Here is a 20,831-nt window from a genome sequence, read left to right on the forward strand (position 1 = left end):
CACTGGAAAGAGAGGCCCATTGGACTTGCAAACTTTATATGCCCCAATATAGGGGAATGCCAGGGCCAAAAGAATGGGAATGGGTGGGTAGGGAAGTAGGGGGCGCTATGGGGGACTTTTGGGATATCATTGGAAATGTAATTGAGGAAAATATGTAATAAAAAATATTAAAAATAAAAAAAAAAGGTTCAAACTTTATTATCTCGGCTCTAGTGAGATCCAGTGAAGCAACCGAGCAGAATGGGGGGAGGGGAGGTAGGGTGGGGGAGAGGGAGGGAGACAGCTTGATAAAGTCAGATAAATGTGAGAGTCCAGGCCCAGGGCAGTCAAGACCACCCACTCTCTGTTTTCTGAAGAAGAACCTGAAGATCCAAGAGGCCAGTTCTGGGCCTACAGTCCCACTAGAAGGAAAGGTCCAGCAGGGCTGGAGCAGGACCTGCCAGCTCTCAGTCCACTGACGAACCCTGTCAGGTAGCCCACCCTCCTCTCAGACAAGTAGCAGCCATCTCACCAGATCTCATGAGTAATCCCACTTAGATTAGGCTGTATGGTTCTGACTGACAACATGGGACAGAGGGATGAAAGAAATAGCTGGAGGACCAGCCTCTCACAATGCAGGAAAGCATGCTGGCTGCCTGCTCTGAGTGTTCATTGGCAGAGTGACGAGCATCCATGAAGCTTATGAAGCTTAGATTCTGTGTGATGATCCCCACCTGGGTGAGGGCTGGCGTCGTTGGAGGAACAACTGCTGGGTACCCTGACTGACTGACAGACAGACAGCTTCTGGGTACCCTGATTGATTGACTGACAGTTGCTGTCATCATCACCTCAGTGTGACTATCAGGAAATCACTAAGCTTAACTGAAGCCGTAGGGTTGGGCTTAAGACTGGATAAGCTTAAGTCCTTAGCTCCCATGTGAGGATGCAGTACAATGGTGGCAAACCAGGAAGAGCTGCCACCTTGATTTTAACCTTCCCAGCCTCTTGAACTGTGAGAAAACACATTTCTGTTATTGGAACCATGCAATCCGAGGTTTTTCTAGTGGCAGTTGAGCAGACCAAATACCCTGGGTAACTGGCCAGAAGATCTCCCCAGCAATCTCGTGGGAGGAAATGAGAGAGTGGTTAAACAGCATGCCCAAGTCTGTCTCAGCATGGGGAGCAGACGTGAGCTTCTCAGATAAAGCCATGCAACGCTGTCCTGTTACTCCAGTACCTGCTGGAGTTGGCTGCTAGCTTGCCTATAGTTCATCTCACTCTGCAAATTCTGTTGTCACTCAGCCCTGCTCCCTCCCTCCACCTATCTGCTGATACAGCTCTTTGGGTCAGGTAAACCCTTAACTCAAGGGGTCAGCAATGGGGCTTTCACCTAGAACCTAGGAATTATAGCTGAAGGGCAAGGCCCATGGGTGGCCAATCTTAGTCCTGTTCTGTTGGGCCTCGTGAAAACAGAAGATGTTGGTCAGGGAAAGGAGACAGGTTTAGAGAAAAAAGTAGCCACTGAGAGACGGAGAGATGAGAGAGCAGCCAGATATCTGGAGGAGGGAATGTTTTATGTCTTATCCCAGTAATCATAGGATTAGATAGCCTTCTGGTTCCATAGCCCCTAGCTTACCCACAGTACCCTTCCAGGAGGGGACCCTGTGAATGCATGTATGGGCTCAGTGGTTCCTGACTTTGATCTGTGCCCTTAAATCAAGTGGTTCCTCAAGCCACACAGTCAGGGGTTGGTTTATAACAGCCCAGTCCTCTTAGGACCTTTTTGTATCTTTGCTCTTATGGTTTAGATCGAGTTGGTTTTCATTTATTTATTTATTTTTGTTTTGTTTTGTTTTGTTTTGTTTTAAATTCCTATGTCTTGTCTCTCATTTTGTCCCCTAAGCCCATCCCTTGGAATTGGCCCCAGATCTGGCTTTGCTAGACTTTTACTTTGAGACACTGGCTGATATTCTCTCTTGGGCTCTCCTTTCTCCAGGGCCTGGCCTAATTCTTCCCCTACCAGTAGTGTGGCAACCAGTAGTTCAAGTTCTCAGGAGGTTTGCTAGTAATCGAGGAGCGTGAGGAGACTACACTGACATGTCTTTCCTGTTGTCCTTGAGCTACTTACGTGGGTGTCACCCTTCTGAACATGCCCTGACTTATCACTGAGACTAGCCCTCTCCACCCAGAGTTCTTATTACTGAGACTTACCACCCCCTGGCTCCCCTAGACTTCTTCCTCCTTTCCCTGCCTAGCTTTATGCAAGGCTATAGCCATGTCTGCCTTTGCTAGGAAAAGTGACCACATTGGGCTCTAGGCTTTGCTCACTCTCGTGGCCCATAAGCAGTGACATCAGTGACCCACATATGTCAGGTGCCATGGGAAGGATATATCTCAGTGCCACATGGATGGGCAAGGCTCATAGGTGGGAGTCTCAGGTCAGTTCTTCTACGTTTTGACTCCTCCTGAGCACCCTTGATCCAAACATACCCCACCCACATCAAACCAGTAGCAGGCTTTGTACCAGGTCACGCTTGACTTAGCAAATGAACCCACTCTCCCTTAAAACCCCTAGTAGAACAGGCCCTGACTGATTTCCAGGGAACCAAGTTGATCTCTGTTCTTTCTCACTTGGAGCAAGACTAGCCTGGTCTTTTCCTCCTTTCTGTTCTGTTTCTTTGACTTAAAGAGTACAAGTAGAATCAGGAAGCATCTAGGGTCTGGGCCTGTTCTATTTTCCACTTTCATTTTAGCCAATAGCTACAGGGTCCAGCTGTGGCTTTTCCAGCTTGGCCTTGCCATTAGGGTAATTCCTCAGACTTTTCTTTGGGCTTCACTGCCAACCACTAGGAACTCCAAGAAGACCTCTCAATTCTCAGATTCTGCAATAGAACCCTTGACAGGGATACATTTCTGAAGGTCAACATGAAATGGCTCCCTGAAGAGGTCACATCTTCAGGTTGGGTACAAACACTAGAAGACACATCCCTACTGGAAACAGCTCTTTACTGGGTCAGTGATATTGTGTTGCATGATATTTTCATATGTAGACAGGACAATTATACAGCAGGGGTAGATGGGTCGTGCAAGCCAGTTGCACACTGATATTGATAAAGAGAGTAGCACAGAGCCTTTGAACAGGAAGAAGAAGACAGGTCTCTGAGGCAGGGCAAGGGAGGACACAGCTCCAGCCTCTGCCCAGGAGTGTTTGAGTCTGCTGGAGTATGAAGGAGCAGGGTAGCTCTACAAAGTGAGTCAAGGCAATGCAGGCTTTTCCCAGCATCCCTTTCTGCCAGTGTATTCAAGAAGTTCATGAAAGACAAGAAGTAACATCAAAGGTTCCTTGTGCATGTTCAGCCTTTCGCATGCCTGGTCCAGCTTGCTGTTCATGTGGGAAAGAACTCCAGCCATCTTAGGTCATTGTGGGGTGAGGTCATTGTGCATCTGTGTCAGGTCAACCAAGAGGAGGAGGCAAGAGCTGCCATGTTACCAGCTTCTTCCTCCTTGGCTATTACTGGGAATAAGACAAGGCAAAGTAGGTTGAACAAGTGGTGGCTTTGGAGAGGGGAGTTTTCCCCTGATATGTCCTTCTACCTCCAGCCCTGTGGTCTTCCTGGGAGCTGGATAGCAGTCAAGCAGAGTGCTCTGGGACCTGTAGGTTCTTGACCTGCCGATGAAACTCTGCTTGGGTTTCTTCCAGGCCACTCTTGAGATGCAGAGGTAAGACTGAAGAGAGGAATTTTCTGGACGTGTGAATAAAAACTCTCTGAACTTGTCAGGGTCAGCATCCATGCACAAGGCCTGGGAATGCCAGCCAGGCAGACTTCTCTTGCCCTGTGTGGGTCAAGGCAGCTCCACATGATTCTACCATGACTGTTATGTGTCAGGGGAGGGGTGAAGAGGGGAGGCTGCTATCCCTGGACTTTCATCTATAATGCCCCAAAAGTTTCCCTGGATTTTTTTTTCTCTTCAAGACCTGGCTCGCATGGGTGTTAAGTCATTGCAGAGACCAGACTAGTTACCATCCAAGAGATCTAAGACATTCTTTCCCAGGTAGCTATCCCTTCCCCCCACCAGCAGGCTCTCACAGCCTTTCCTTCTATCCAGCCATAGAAACCCAATAGACCCCCCTTTAGTCAGCAGAAAAAAGTAGGGGGAGGTGAGCTGTTTTCCTATGGTACAGTCATTATTGGGAAGCTTAAGGCTATGCAGTCAGCTCTAAGAGACACCCTCATATTAGGATCAAAGAACAATGATTGTAGATAGTAAGCCCTTCTGGCTGCTTTCTCTGACCCTCACCTCTCCAATCTGCATGACAGCATCAGGCCAAAGACTTTTTTCAGTAGGGGCTCTGGTTCCCTGGTGGACCTGGAGGTCCAGGTAGTCCAGGGGGACCCTGGATGCCTGGTTCACCCTTAGGCCCTGTGGCCCCTCGCTGGCCTGGTGACCCTGTCTTTCCTGAAATCCCTGGCTTTCCCTGAGGCCCTGAAGGTCCTGGAGACCCTGGGGGCCCTTCTGGCCCTAGGGGCCCCACATCCCCCTTGGGGCCTGGCTGCCCCCTTGGTCCTCCAGTGCCAAAGCTGCCCTTTGAGCCTTTGAGGCCTGGAAAGCCTCGGGGGCCAGCTGGCCCTCTTTCTCCCACAGGTCCTGGCTCCCCAGGCTGCCCCTGAGGACCCTGAGGTCCTGGGGGTCCCAGATTTCCAGGATCCCCTTTAGGTCCTCTGCTACCAACAGGTCCTTTCACGCCTGTATCTCCTTTGAGTCCTCTTGGTCCTGGAGGGCCGGGGACACCTAGGATCAGATAGAAGAAGACACGAGTCACTCTCAAGACTTTCTGTATGCAGAGTGGGCACAGGGGTAGCTGAGGTTTAGACAGACACTTGGCTTAGAGCTGCCACCTTTGGTGATTGCTTTACTGTTGCCGAAGTGGGGGGTTAGACCAGTGTATTCTATGCAACAGAATGAATCAGTGTCTCGCACTGGGTCTGGTATACTGCTTGTTAACACTCCCATTTCTGACTCCAGGCACTCCTGCAGCTTCACACACACCCAGCAGGACTGAGGGCATGGTTCTGCCGGGGAAAGGCCACAGGAATCCCAGATGCTCCCATCGTGCCCCCAAGGCATCCTGACCTTCTAGATCTACTCCCTGTCCTACATTCTGTGACCTGTTGGTCCACTGGGATCAGGAGTGTGCAATCAGGGACACAGAGGATAAGGGGAAGAAAATAAGGTGAGATTTAACTCACAGAAGCATCCCAAAGAAAGGCTATCTCTCCGGAAAGCCCGCTCTGCCAATTCCAGCCTCATCTATGAGCCTTTGAGGGTGCTGCTTTTGGAGCCTCTCTGTGTGGTGACACATAGAGAAATCAGTATGGTGAAAGCCAGCAATAGATGTGTATCCTATGGACTCTGGTAAACCACAGAGTCCCGGAGAGACAGCAAGGACCATTTCTCATCATCTTAGCACTGGACACAGAGTCTGCCATGCAGTCAGGAAAGCTCAGAGTTTGTTAGAAGAGGCCGTTACTCATGCTCTCAAACTTTATTTTAGGCCTGATGATGATGGTGTGGAAGAGACATGACTTGCAGCATGGAGGCCGCACCAGGAGTTGAATGACCTCCCTTCCTCCTATCTGTGTAAGGCTGAGAGTCATCACTTCTCAGATCAGTACCAACCCTGAGGGCACGTGGCAGACAGTGGCTGCCCCTCTGTCGGGGTGTGTGTGCAGAATGCACACATAGCGACAGCATGATCTGAGATGAGGGCAAAGGTTGTGGAGAAAAGAGCTCTCACCAGTGTGGAGGCAAGGCTTGGTGCGGACCTGGTTTTGTCCTGTGGTCTCTGGGGGGGCGGGGGACGGGGGGAGGGTGATGGGAACTGTGAGTCCCAGAGCCTGGCTCAGATCTCCACAAGAACTGAGCTGACACCTCAGACCCTTTTGCAATGTCAAAAGGTTTTAAGCTAAATCCCATTGGTAGGCTGGGGAGGAGTCTGGTTGGTAAAAATGCTTGCTGTTTGAAGGATCTGAGTTCGATCCCTAGGGTTTGTGTGAAAAAGCTGGGCATGATGGTCCGTGCCTAGTCCCGGATGGGGGATGGTGGATCCCTTGGGTCTTTTTGGCACACGTGCACCTGAGCAATTCTAAGGACTTCTCAAATGGAGACTAGAACTGAGCGGGGGTCTTTGAGGAAGGGGATGATGAGTGTTGAAACCTGAGAGCTCTCTAAGTTCCCAGACTCTTACTCTGTGGCCCTGGGTCACCTTCATGCTTGCTAATGGGACCTGCTGCCCCACGCTGCTTACCCTCTGCTGTTCCCCGCATCTCCTTCTCAAAATGTCTCTATGTGGCAGTGGAACCAGGTCAGTGAATATCTATTATAACCCAACCTGGAAACCAGAGCCTGACCAGTCAGCCCCACCAGAGCCAATAAAAACCTTCCAGTCTGCTCCCGCCACTGCCTGCCATGAGACACAGCTCCGCCTCAGCTCATGTGGCATGCCAGCAGAGGTGGTTTTAGGCTGAGGACAGCTGGTGGGTCATAGTAGCAGCCTGGCATTAGAGAAACCAAGAGACGGGTGGCCTGCCCTTTGATTCCCAGAGAGTCCCTCATTGCAGTTACCAGTCCAGCACAGGCCCAAGCTGATGCCCACACTGGGTCTCCCTCCCTCAGCCTGGCAGGTCTCTCTGGGAACTGGCAAACTCACAGTGCCTGTCCTTATTCTGCTCCTGGCATCTGGACCAGCTGAGATTTGGAGAAGCAGAGGGCCATTCAACAGTGGAGAGGCCCTGTAAAGCCGTGTGGCTGATGGAGCCATGCTGAGCAATCCGAGCCTTACTAAATATCATCTGTAATACAGCTGAATTGATTTTAAACACGTACCGCTTAAGGTGTTCTTAATTTAACATTGCAAAACTGAGTGTCAAAGAGCCCTGTGGCTCTACGGCCCCTTGTCCTGAACCCCACCCCATCCCTGGGACAAGGTGGGTACTTGCTTCATGCCTCTTTGCCTGTTCCTGCTTCTTTGGATTCTTCCTCCACCCGCCACAGGAATAGAGGCTGTCCAAGAGTCTTCTCCAAGTCCCCTGGTTCTCTACTCTTTTTGACTTCAGGTGGGAGTGACTGCACATCATGCCCCCTCTCAGAAATCTCATCATAACAAGGGTGCTCTGCCCCACCCCCAGGGCATCTGCTACACCCGCTTTCTCCTTGGGGCCCGGTTTCTCCAGTGCCACTGTCTTCTGGAAACAGCCTCTTCCTTAACCCAGAGGATTACAGCGACCACTGTGAGGGTATCTAGGCTCTCCATGCCAGCAGCAAAGGAGAAAAGGCAGAGCCAAAAGTCTGCTGTGCCTGCTACACCACCAATCATTCCCTGGGACTTTCCAGGACAGAGCTGAGCCTTCCTTTTCTAGGAAGGGAGTATGTGCCCATAATGCTTAGGGCAGACATTTGAAGAGAAGTCTCAGCTTTGTCATACCCCCATTTGGTTGTCCCAAGCATGAGTATAAGAGAAAGGCCAGCACTGCTGTTCCAGCCCTGAAGACCCAGATGAATCCCAGGCATCATCCGGAGGACAAATGATGGGCCTCTTTCCCAGGCTTCCCTCCACAGACACCACCTCTGCCCCTAGCACCCCCCCAAATGGATTTCTGGTCTCTTTCATCCAGTTTGGAGCTGTCTGGGGAAGGGGTGGGACTCTAGAACCCTTCTCTGAAGAGCACTGAGCGATCCATCAAGGGTAGGGAGAGCCAGGCATGATGGCTGTAAGCTGAGCACTTGAGAAGCAAAGACAGGAGGATTGGGAGTTCTGGGCCACCCTGGGCCACATAGAGTCTGGATAGCTAGATAACAAGACCCTGTCTCAAGAAACAGCTCTTGCCTAGCATGTGCAAGGTCCTGGATTCTATCCTTGGTACTTAACATTTAAAAAGGGGGAAGGGTTGAAAGGTTCTTTTCTTAGATTCTCAGGTGATCCTAAGAATTGTGAGCTGGAGGAGCCCAGCCTATCCAGGGACAAAGTCAACAACCAGCAGTTAGCACAGTGGGATGACTCAAGGCTGACACCAAGGTTCCCACTAGGATGGGGTTTCAATACCTGTCAATAAGACACTGGTGTGGGCAGAGTACAGAGCAGAGAAGAGGAAGGCTCAAAACTGCTCTGAGCAGCTAAGAAGCAAACACCAGCATGGTGATTGAGGTAAGGAGTTCCAGGGAGGCCGGTCATTATTCAGGATGCTACAGACTGTAATTAGGCTCTTGGGCCCATTAGGAAGTAACCACAACTGACTGCATGTCTGAGGTAAGTAGAGTGGGTGGTGGTTCTGTGGTCCATACCAAGGATTAGGGAAGATGAAAGAAATGGGAGTGGCCAGAAAAATCCAGTATCTTAAGGCATGCTGCTACCCATCCTCGGTATAGTGAGCCATTGGTAAGAGGGGTCCATGGTGCCTCCCATAGTCCACTTACTAAGACAGAAGGAACTAGAAATACAAGAGATATTCCTTGAGTGTCTAGCCCAGTGGAAGATGCCCTGTCTTAAACCCTGAGACCCAGGTTGGAATGCCAACTCTGGCATTAGCGTGTTCGGTAGCTGGACTTGATCTCTCCCACCTCTTTTTATCTATTCAATGTCTTCATTGTTCTCAGCCAGGGAGTCTCAGTTGTAGCTATGATCATCCAAAGAACATTGGGAAAATGCTGGCGGACTTGTGTGTCTGTCGAGGATGGGCTGGTGTGAAACAGCTTACACTGCCAACCAAGGGTAAGAGGACTTTCAGAGACGAGGCAGAGCATCTTCCCGGGAGCTCTGGAGTGATGCCAAGTTCTGAGATCCTAGGAGAAGTGGGTCCCTGATGCCAGTTGCTTTTCCTCTCAAGGTACCGTGGGGAGTGATTGTTCCATATAGAGAGACTGGGAAATGGAAGAGTACAGCCAGGGCACTGGAGACAACTCTAAGCAGCTTTACAAGGCTGGCCAAAAGACAAAAAATGGTACTCACGGCTACTGGTGCCTCTTCACTGCCAACTGCATAAAAAACCCCTGTGCCAAACAGAGCAGGACAGTCTGTCCTTTCTTTAAAAAATTGTCTATCAACCATCTATGTATCTATTTATTTATCATGTATGTATTCATCTACCTATCTATGTATCTATCTATGTATGTATCTATCTACATATCTATTTATCTATCATGTATGTTTGTATCTATGTATATACCTATCCATGTATCTATCTATGCATCTATCATCTATAAATCTATTTATTTATTCCAGTGTATAGTGTAGTGCTTGCATTATGTGTGTGAGCATGGGGTTGGAGGTCAGAGGACAACTGCTGGAATCAGTTTCTCTTCCTTTCTTTCAGGTCCTAGCAGTTGAACTCCAGTTATCAGATCTGGCAACAGCAGGCACCTTAGCCTGCTGAGTCATCTTGCCAACCTTCCTGTTCCCTTCTTAGCATGTCAACTTCTGAATCCTTATAGGTCACAGCAGGATATAGCAGGTGGTACTTATGGAACAAGTCTGCATGGTTCCTCTGCACACTCGGCATCCTCCCTCTGTTCAAACTTTCATTTATTCATTCACTGAGCAAACACTTCAAGAGTGCCTTGCAGTGAACTGTTAGACATCCGTGAAGAGGACAAGGAGCCTATGTCATCAATAACTTCACTTTGTAAGGATGCCTTTGGTTAACATAGCCTTCTTAGGTTGACATAATTGCTGGCACTGATCCTCACAACTACCCTTGTGGTATAGGCAGGGCAGGTATTAATGATCTTGTTTATGCCGGTCAGTTTTAATTGTCAATGAGATACAATCTAGAGTTGCCTCTAAAGAGAGTTTTAATAAGGAATTATCTAGATCAGGATGGTCTGGGGGTATGTATACAGGGGATTGTTTGGATTGTTAATTGATGTAGGAAGATAGAGTCCCTTGTGGGCAGCACCATTCCCTAGCAGGGGTCCCTGAACAGTATTAGAGAGGAGAAACCTAGCTGAGAGTGGACAAGCAATTAAGCAAGTGCGCCTGCATGGATTCGCTTCTCTCTGCTCTTGGCTGTTGGTGGGATGTGACAAGCTGCTTGAGTTCCTACCTCGACTTCCCCTCAGTGATGAGCTGTAATCTGGAATTGAAAGTTGACTACGCCTTTTCCTTCTTAAGTTGCTTTTCATCACAGCAACAGAAATTAAAGTAGAACACGGTGGGTGACGCGACAGAGTTGAAAGTGACGAAGAGCCGCACCCATCCCTCAGATAACGAGTAGTGATTTCTTTGCTTCTAATTCTCAAAGGATAGTCCTAGCAGAGACACTGTCTAGCACAGACATTGTCTACCACAGACATAAGAATTATCCCAGAGACTAGGAAGAGATAAAGATTCTGAGAGAGGTATAACCAGCATGAATACACCACAGGATTTCTGTCTCGTAAATGGAGGCTTGGAATTGGGTCTAGAAGGGGCTGGTCCTACCCTTTCATTTACAGATGACAGAGCACAGATGCAGAGATGAAACAATTCTGCCTGAAGTCCCAGAGCAAATTATAACCCAGATTCCTTCCCTTCAGTAGGTACTGGGCAAGCCTCCTCACTGCCTGTGTTACTACCATCTCTCTCCCTGTGTCCTTCTGCCATCAGCTCCACACCAGTCAGGCAATCCTTCACTGCTGCTACAGTTTCAGAGCCTCAGCGAATGTCTGAGTGTGGGTGACAAGTTCCCTTTTGGATGAGGTGTTCAATTTACCTGGAAAGTTTCTTTCAGATAAGAGAAGCTGTGCACGTGGTGACTTAAAGATCAGGAGGAGTGCTGGCCAACAGACATAACTTAAAAGTGTACCTCAGAGGCCACACACATGGCATCTTCTCACTGAAATGGTACAGGAGACTTTCAGTTCCCACAGAAACAATCAGTGCTTGGCTTTGTTGTATAAACATAAAATCAAACAGCAATTAAACACGTTCTCCCCTACCCCACTTCACCAATCTATATCAAAGAGAAAATGTGCCCAGGGGCAGCAGAAACATGAAGATGTTGAACTGAGGGTCCCATGAACTCAAGCCGATGTCCCACCGTGCTGAAGATGAGGTTCTGTGTAAGAACTCTGTTATGATCAAGGCAGTGGCAAAATGTCGATGTCCAAGAATTCCTCCAGGTTCTGTCTCCTCCATCTCCATCCCTTGCCCAATAATGAAACAGATTCTATGTAGAAATGCCTGTGATGTCTGCAAGCTCCTGCTCTGAGCACCTCCTTTTACAGGGGACAGGGGACACGTTTTGAAGAACTGAAGTAGGGCAGGGGGAGGGAAGGAGAGGAGAGAATGTGTGGATGCATGATGTATGGGCATATGTACATGTCATTGGTCAGAGGTCAGTGTCAGGTATCTTTCTCAGTGGATCTCCAGTATATGCTTTGGAAATAGGTTCTCTTACTGCACGAGGAGCTCACCACCTTTTAGGTAGACTGGCTGCCCCGTGAGCCAGGGGTCCTCTTGTTTCCACCTCCCCAGTGCTGGGATGACAGGTATACACTAATGCATTTATATGAATACAAGAATGGATTTCAGGTGCTTGTGTCTATGCAGCAAGCACTTTACCCACAAAACATTTCTCCAGCCCCCAGGATTTTCAGTCTCTAGTGTACAAGAGACTGAACACTCATGTGCTCTTGTTAAGCGTGTGAGTCGTGGCGTGGAAAGCACAGAACTCAAAACTGCCGATAAGTAGGGGGTGGGGGTGGGGGTGGGGTACTGCCCAAGGCTTATTATGAAGCACCACAAATCTGTGTGTGCAAATGGGCTGGCACGTGAGAAGCTTGGGATCGCCTTTGTTCTCAGAGTGAAGTCAACACCACCACTCAGTTGGCAGAATATGCGCCATAAGAACCATCTCTGAAGCACAGAACCCTAGAGGCCACACAGACGCGTCATTTTGGTGAAATACAGTGGCAAAGGTTTGGCTCCCATAGACATTCTCAGTGTCTAGCTTCATTGCAAAAGTAAAGCACACCAACAAGCAAAGAGGACCCTTCCTCTTCGACCTGGTCAGCCCGGAGTGAAGAAAAATGGTCTCTGGTGGAAACACGAACACACTGTGGCATCAAGAGAAGTCAACGTAGGCTTAGGACTGGTGGCCAAAAAGGAGCAGAGTATCAGTGAGGTAGGCTCCAAGACCAAAGGTGGCCCAAGGAAATGAACCGGGAAGGGCCAAGCCTTGGGTACTACAGAGGACGCAAAGGCTGAAGGAGACTGGCTAGAGTGGACTTCAGACCTCTTTCCCATGCTGTGACAGCATAGGGCCTAAAAGACATTATTGTCATCAGGATTTGGGATTCAAAGAAAGATCATAGGAAAGTACTGATCACAGTTTTGCCTAGTGACCCACCAGCAAAACGCTTGCATATTGCTGCTGCTTTGTGTTCTGCTAGGTTAGAAGATCCAAGAGGAAAAATGCCTTCAGCAAAGACACAGTGGCGACTCAGTTGAACAAGAGGTTAAAGATCATCACAGGGCCACTTAGGGGCTCCTATGACTCTGGGTCAAGAGGGAGGAAAGAAAGAAGGGAAATGGTGAGCTTGCTCACATGGCCAAGATCACTAGGAAACGTGTGCACCCAATCGAAGCATCAATTCAAATAGCCTGGAAGCCTCAAAGATGAAGGTTTCCAGTTATCCAACCAGGAGTAGCCATGAGCCACAGGAATGCTGGCTGAGGGCAAAGGGGACTTGGAACAGGAAGTGGAAGATAGTGTTATAAGTCCTAGCTATGACCACTAGATTGATGACAAATTAAAGGTCTGCATTGTCACGAGCATGTCCTCCTTGCCACCATAACCAGATCCTTTGTCATCTATCTGTCAAAGCATAGGACACATGGACTACATTGACCTCACAGTATTTGAGTTCTGAGAAAGGAGGAGAGTGAAAATTGTCCTATAACCCCCTTCTGTGGGAAATTTTAGTACGTGCACTTTGATTTTACACAGGATAATTCTGTGTGTTGTGTGGGAGCTCGAAACATGACCTCTACTACCAACATCATTTGGAGATTAAGCGTGGCGACCAAGAAAGTGTGTGTGGGCAACATGCTGGCAAGGCGTAGATTCACAATGCTTAATTTTATGTATCAGCTTTAAGGAGTCACGAGGCGCCTAGGTAATTGACCAAGCTTCACTCTGAGTGTTTCCATGAGGGTGATTTTGGTTGAAGTTGACATACGGATTGGTAGACTGAACGTAGCAAAGTATCCTCCCTAATGCAGGGTTATCCTCATCTAAGAGGCTGCAGGCCAGAATAAAACATAAAACTCACACTCTCCTGAATAAGAGAATCCTTCCTGCCTGATATTCTTCTCATCGGGGTACTATCTCTACAGATCTTGGACTTGCCAGTCTTCATAGTCATATAAACCAATTCCTTATGATATCTATGTACCTATCTCTGTATCTCTGTATCTCTGTATCTCTCTCTCTCTCTCTAATCTATCATCTATCTATCTATCTATCTATCTATCTATCTATCTATCTATCTATCTATCTATCTATCTATCATTTGGCTATCATTTATATACCTCCATTCTACTAGGTCTGGCTTTGTTTGTTTGTTTGTTTTGTAGAATTCTGGTGAGCAAAAGAACTTAGGGAGACATAGAATATAGAAGAAGAACCCATTAGGGTGATCAGTCTATGAATGACAGATAGTTGGACAGGCAGACAAAAGCATTAATGAGGGGGCAGGAAAGGAGAAAGTGAGCTTAGATGATTTCAAAAAGACAAAGTCTGCAAACTTGCCTATGAAGACTAAAAGAAAGCCATGGATAAAACAGAATTTTCTATGAAAGGCAAAGTTAGAAACCAGATCACCTGCACTAAGAGGTCTACAAGAACCTCGCTGCCTCCCTCCCCTTCCTTTCTTCTTTAATTTGTTCATTTTGTCGAGATGAGACTTTTGCCTTTTATCTCTGACTTACTGCATAGCCCAAGCTGGCCTTGAGTTCATGATAATTCTCCTGCCTCAGCAGCTTCCTAAGTGTTGGAATTACAGGTGTGCACCACTAAGCTTAGCTCTCAAAGGCAGAATTTCTTAAACACTAAAAATTATTTATTTTTATTTGTGTATAGCACATGTGTGCATGTACCTGTGGAGTCCAGAAGAGGGCTTTGGATCCCGTGAAGTTAGCATGACAAGTGTCAGCCTCTTTATGTGGTGCAGGGAACTGAACCGGGGCCTCTGGAAGAGCAGCATGTAGTTTAACCACTGAGCCATCGCTCCAAATCCTCAAAGGCATTTCTTAGAGTTGCCTGCTGCCCTGGGAATTGGTTAAAGGATGATTTTGGCGATCTATTTTCCTATCTAGCATCTTCTTTCTAGCATCCTCTATCTAATGGACACACTCTTGGAGATTTCCCTAACATCAGATACTCTTGCATTCAACATTAACCAGAGTCCCTGGAGAGGTCTGCCCAGCCCCCCTCTTACCTCGGATGATGGTGACATTGCGAAGGATTTCTCCGTGGTGTGTGTCCACAGCCTTCATTTCCTCCATGATCATGGAGAGGTTTCGGACATTGAAGTCTAACCGAGCACTGAGCAGACTGAAGCGCTCCCTGAGCAGATCTGTGGTGCCCAGCATGAGGGAGACGGATTTATTCAGGTAGTAGAGCTCTTCAGCATGGGTGTGGAAGCCCAGTGTGCAAGACAGCCGCACGTCATCCAGGTACTTGAGCATGCTGTGCACGTGGTTGTCGGTGGCATTGATATTGGTGAAGATAGTGCCAATTTCAATCTCGTGAGAAGCCATACGTCCTTCCAGAGACTCGAACCTTTCCACTGTGCGATTCTGGGCATATCGGGTGTGGTATTGGAGGTCATGCATGTTCTCCTCATGGTCATCCAAAAAGGAAGAGATGTTGTCCAGCTGTAGCTGTAGGCCCATGACCTGCAGAACCAGATCATGCATGCTCTCAGAATTCTGGCTAATGCGCTGCGAGGAGGCCCCCAGGGTGGTCTGAATGGTCTTGACTATTTCACCAGTCTTGGCAGAGGTGGTTCGCAGACCCCCAAAGAGTCTGGTGTAGTTCTGCCAGTCAGTGACTATCTTCTGTAGGGTCAGGGTCTCCTCGTCTGTCTTCCTTTGGATCCCATGGATCCACTCAGCAGTCTGGCCCACTGTGAAGTTGATCTGGTGTACAGCAGCTTTGACATCATAGCACTCCTGGGTGAGGTCCTTCAGGGTGATGTCCATGCCTGCTGTGGTGGCCTGCCAGCCCCTCACCTGTGCCAGGAAGAGTCCCAGGGACTGATTGACCTGGTGAATGGAGAAGGAACAACTGCCCATCTCCTGGGAGATTTGACTGCTTCTGGTGGAGAGCAGCTCATGGGTCTGGGAGGTCTGGTCCAGCTGGACCTCCTGGGCTAGCAGCATCTTCTGAAGCCCCTCCAGCTCCTCCTGGACCTTCCTGATCTCTTGCCCCAGCTGCTCAGCCTCACGGCAAAAGGAACAATTGATCAGGGCTTTTGGGTCTTCAGGAGAAAAGGGGACAACATTTTCAGTTAAATGGGACAAAGGTGGTGTGTATGTGTGTGTGTGTGTGTGTGTGTGTGTGTGTGTCTACATGTTTCTAAGTGTGAATGCATATGTTCTCGTGCATGGAGGCCTGAGGACAACCTTTGGTGTTGTTTATCTTGAGTTTTGAGACCCATCCTCTTGCTGGCCTGGAGCTTGTCAATCAGTCTAGGCTGACTGGTAAGTGAACTCTAGAATCCGCCCGTTTCCACCACCCTGGGCACTGGGATCACAAGCTCCTGTTACCACACCCACCTTTTCCATATGTGTTCTAGGGAACTCAGCTCAGGTCACAATGCTTACATGGCTGAGTTATATCTCCCTCACCCCAGAGATACTTCTTGAAATGTAGGCCCAAGGAGCTGGCAAGTGGCTTCTGGACTGTGCTCACTTTCCTGCTATGGATATCCCTCTCCACCCCTGAGAAAAACCTCACCACCCCTGCGGAATTCCATCTTTATTCCGTAATAGAAATGCGAGATTTTGGATATTTGTCCCTCAGCATCACTGCATTCTCAAGATTACAGATCTTAGTAACTAACTGTTCTGAGGGGGCCAAGAACCTCATTGTACACTCATTTAAAAATTCTGTACACATTTTAATATCTGTTGTCTTGATTGATATCTCATAATATACTTGTGGGGAAGGTGGCCCTGCGGACTATATTTCCTTTTGACTCCTGAGGACTTACATAGAGAATTAGCTTGCCAAATAGACGTCTGTTATTAGGAGTCAAGCCAACACTATTTGCAACAGAGAAAGTGACCTTTAGCCCCACCTCTGTGATGGCCCCTTCTGATGGCCTCACTCTCTCTTAGAATGTTCCTCATTGGGGCAGAAGCTAGAGACCATTGTGAACTATGCAGTGGCTTAAGGCAGTGGCTTGAAATGGGCTCACATCAGGAGGCTTTGCACGGTCTTAAAACTCATTTGAGACATATGATGATTTTTGCGAATGGACCATACTTACTTTCCTTCTCTGACTCTGGTCTCTCACTAGATCAACAGCTCATATGGAAAACTCTGCCCCAGGCCTTGTGGCCTCCCAGCATCCCAGCCCTCCTCGATGGACAATGCTCAGCCAGAGAGGGAAGTGTGAATCATTGCCTGGTCTTAGGAAGTAGGCAGTACCTGTCCATCTCTGGATAATAAGGGATAGAGGGTCCTGTGTGCTTCTGAACACTAGAATCTTACCTAGTCCTTGAAGATTTTCTTGCATTGACACAAGCTTCTTATTATAGATGGACTGGGCCAAGGAGATATCTTCTGAGAGAGAGTCCACCTTTCTAAAAACTGAGGAAACAGAAGAGACACCGGATTGGGGTCAAGGTTCGGAAGTAGCCTCCACTGGTGAGATCATTTTCATTGGTCTGCCACTGAAACTGTCCATACCTCTCCTAGGAGAAAGGCTCCCTAATGGCCAAGCCAAGATGCTCCTTACTGCCTGCGTTCAGCATGTCCCTTCACAAGAATCATAATTCACCTCTCAACCTGGGTTTTAGAAACAAGACCTCCTCCTAAGTTAGGATAGTAAAAATTCACAAATGTACAAATAAAATTATTCTTAATTCCATTACCCAGAGAGCGCTCACTGACATCAACACCTTCAACTAGCTGCTTCTTCTAGTCATGAGTCCATGGATCGTCACTTAACAGTTACATAGACACATACTTTAGAAAATAAAATGCAAAACTGTGTTACCCTGACCATCCAGCTATTTCCTCTTAGAGGCATGGTACCATGGGCATTTTCTTCTCCCTACCATCTTCTTATTCTTTCTTTGGAAGGAGATATTTTTTAACTTTAAAATAAATTGAGAAATATTTCAGTATGTGTATTCACTATGCATGGCACTGTGTTATACACAGACATTTCCATAGAAGGATACAGTGTATATCCATCATTGGCCTCCCTTCCCAAGCCCCGCTTCCTCCCTCCACACTTGGTTCCCCACGCGGTTTTATTTCTCCTTTCATGTCCTATATATATGTGAGATTTTATATCTCTCTATACAATCTAGAAACCATAAATTAGAGAAAAATATAATATTTGTGCTTATTTATTTTCCAGCAAATATCATATCCTCTTCTTCATGGTTAAAGAAATTCCATTGTGTAAACACATACCACATTTTCTTTACCCGTTCTTCTGTGGTTGGGTATCTAGGTTGGTTTTCAGGAACATTTTTCTACTAAGGCTTAAATGTCTCTTTAAAATCATGAGCTTTGGTGTCTGCACCACGCTCTGTATGGGAGTACATCAGGAATATTAAAAAAAAAAATCCTCTCTCACTGAGGACACACAAGGTGCCTCCTCTCTTAAGCTTATAAACAAAGTCTGACATGTAGATATGACCGGTACTCCAACTTAGAAATAACCCTAGCTGTGATGGTTTGAGGACATGCATTTTTCCTTGGGATAAACTCTTGAGTCACAACCCTTTGATCTGTATAAATCTTTGGTACCAAGTTTCCTCTAGAGAAGCTCATGCTCCCTCCCAGTTCACTTCAGCTGGGGGCCCTGAAGAAGCTGTTGTGTCAGCAGGGTTTAGGGCATGCTGCATCAGAAGCAGGGTATCTTGGTTTATCCAGCAGAGGCGTGGCTGGCCCTGGCAGTGGTGAGAGGTTACAGGTTGGATTGATGACTGACACAGATCCTCTGAAGGCCACATCTGGCAGAATGGAATTATAATTGCCCAAAGCGAATGATTGATACAAAGTCTGTTGGGTGACTTTGGCAGGCTAATGAACCTTTCCAGAAAGAAGAGCCATCTACCAAAGGAAAACATGGAGGTAGTATTCTTAGCACCTCCAAACCATTATGCCTTCAAGTGATTTAGAATCCCCAGGCTTCTAGTGAACATTTTGTATCTCAGATCTGTCAAGAGATCAAATTAATTAGGAACGGTAACATGTTTGAGAGAGCCCAAAGACAATCTCACATATTGTTGGGTTGGGGAGCACTTTACAGTTGGCAATAGTTATTTTGTTTGAGCCTTCTCTCATTTGAGAGTACATACATAAAGGAAAAGACATAGAAAGACCTGATAGTTGTTATTTTGAGTCTAATGTCTTGTTATGTCTACTCAGCCAAGGGCTCATGCCATGCAATTCTCCCTATTCAACGTACATTTCATGTCTTGTAATTATACATTAATTTTTTTGTTTAGGCATTGCCCTAATTTACCTTGTCTTCTCGTCTTGCTATGGTTTCTGTGTGAAATGTCCCCTATTGGCTCACGGTTTTGAGCACTTGGTTGGTAGCTATGGTGCTGTTGTGGAAGGCATGCCTTTTAGAGGCGGAACCTCGCTGGCCATAGTGGGTCACTGGAGTAGGCCTTGAGATTTTTCTAGTTGGGCCCTGACTGAAGAGGCTATGTATCTTGCTATCTCCTGCTACTTACTCTGCCTAGCCCACCACGATGGACTGTTCTCAAACAAGAAGCCACAACGAGTTCCTTAAATTTCTTCTTGCCATAGCAAAAAGAAACATGATTAATACAGCCAGGGGTGTGGTTCCCAAATATCCTCAACCAGGAGCAGAACCAACTGCCTCTCCAGGAGGGTGTTCGCCCTCAGAGTCTGTACCCTGGTGAACGTTGCTCAGGCCTCCATTGTTTCTCCCTACCCCAAGCCTTCTCTTTGGTATCAAGCAGGTTAGAATAGACAGATCTCAGCATGAATGTGACCAGACCAATTTTAGACAACTCATCTTGAACTCTTAGAGTCTAGAAGGTAGGAGCTATCTGAGCCTGTCCAAACACCAGCACCTTGGTCATACCTACTGCACTGTGCATGAGAAGCACTGAAACTCGGTTCGCCTGGCCTCACCTGCAGGACTCTGATTTTACAGATCTTAGTAAACCTGGGAATTTACATGTTATTGAATTCTGAAGGTGATCTTGATGCAGGTGGTACTCAACCTCAGCTTGAATGATACACAGAGACCATGCAAGGTCTTAGGAGCTACCTGATCCTGTAGTCACAACCAGGGCTATACAATAGATTCGCCTGGAGAGCTGAAAGTTGCAGGGTTCACTCTCTTACCCTGGGAATAGGAATGGGCACCAGTAGTTGTGAAAACTTCCACATGATTTCCATCACAGACCTGCCAAACTCATCTGGTTATTTTCTTCTATTCAAAGCCACACAGCTAACTTTGTTTGTTTATTTGAGACAGGGTTTCTTGGTATAATCCTGGGTATTCTAGAGCTTGCTTTGTAGACCAGGCTGGTCTTGAACTCAGAGAGATCCACCAACTTCTGTACCCCCACCCAACCTCTGAGTACTGGGATTAAGGACATGTACCACCACCACCTGTCTCTTCGAGCTAAATCTTAACCAGATGTAAGAAGCAGGTCTAATCTTTTAGTGGATTAGCCAAAATGGTTTCTAAGCCAAGAAGATGCTAGTCAGTGTGACAGGTGACAGAGGTGGAGTGCTTTTCCCTGTGAGGGTGTTTTTGGTATAGAAACCTAATCAGCTATCCCCCTGCAGCCAGGACCAGAGAACTCTTAACTCACCCAGAGAGGCCAGCACAGCCACGGCCACCAGGAGCAGAGCGAGGAAGAGGTACAAAATCCGCACTGATGTGTGCAAAGATAGGTTCTTTTGGCAGCGGTTGCAGCGGGTTCCTGCCCGGCCTGTGGAGGACAAGAAGATGGCAGTGGCTTGGGTCAGTGAAGAGGACGGGATGGAATGCTCAATTCTATGTCCTGCCTTGTCACTTCTCAAGCCGGGCTCACGGGGGACTTTTCTTCTTGTATTCCTTACTTGTTCTGCCGCCTAGGCAGAGTTTCTAGAACTTTCTGGAATAGAGGAGACAGAAACCATCTCACTCCTCCTCACCAGTCATTCTTTCTCGGCAATCTCTTTATTCAGCCCGCAGAGTAGGAAGAAGATGCCTTCCCTCTCTACAGTGGCCCTACCAATGACCCACAAGTCCAGCAGCCTGCTCACCCCCTGAACAATACCATGTTGTAGTGTGTGCTCAACACAACCCAGTTTGCCCATGACCTTCTCAGTTATAGCACTGAAACTCTCCTGCCATGAGAGTTCCTCAATAGGGGCAATTCGTGCTTTACATAGAGGTTCAGTTTTAAGGTTTAAAGTCTCACTCCTGGGGACTTCCTCAGCCCCAGACTTGCCAGGAGTTGGTAAGGACTTTTCTTTTTTCTTTTCTTTTCTTTTCTTTTCTTTTCTTTTCTTTTCTTTTCTCTTCTCTTCTCTTCTCTTCTCTTCTCTTCTCTTCTCTTCTCTTCTCTTCTCTTCTCTCCTCTCCTCTCCTCT

General features: G+C 47.5%; 1 protein-coding gene across 1 annotated transcript in view; it reads right to left on the reverse strand.

Moving 5' to 3' along the window:
* Positions 1-2,968: 2,968 nt before the first annotated feature.
* The window catches only part of Scara3 (scavenger receptor class A member 3), a 32,864-nt gene continuing 15,001 nt past the window's right edge, over positions 2,969-20,831 (reverse strand). Inside the window, exons 3-6 of the mRNA XM_021181983.2 lie at positions 20,066-20,185; positions 16,737-16,835; positions 14,455-15,498; positions 2,969-4,770 (exon numbers count right to left, since the gene is read on the reverse strand). Coding sequence (XP_021037642.1) covers positions 4,319-4,770; positions 14,455-15,498; positions 16,737-16,835; positions 20,066-20,185 — 1,715 coding nt within the window. The 3' untranslated portion in view covers positions 2,969-4,318. The remainder of the gene's footprint in view (positions 4,771-14,454; positions 15,499-16,736; positions 16,836-20,065; positions 20,186-20,831) is intronic.

This window comes from Mus caroli, chromosome 14 (genome assembly GCF_900094665.2).
Source record: "Mus caroli chromosome 14, CAROLI_EIJ_v1.1, whole genome shotgun sequence".
Taxonomy (NCBI): Eukaryota; Metazoa; Chordata; class Mammalia; order Rodentia; family Muridae; genus Mus; species Mus caroli.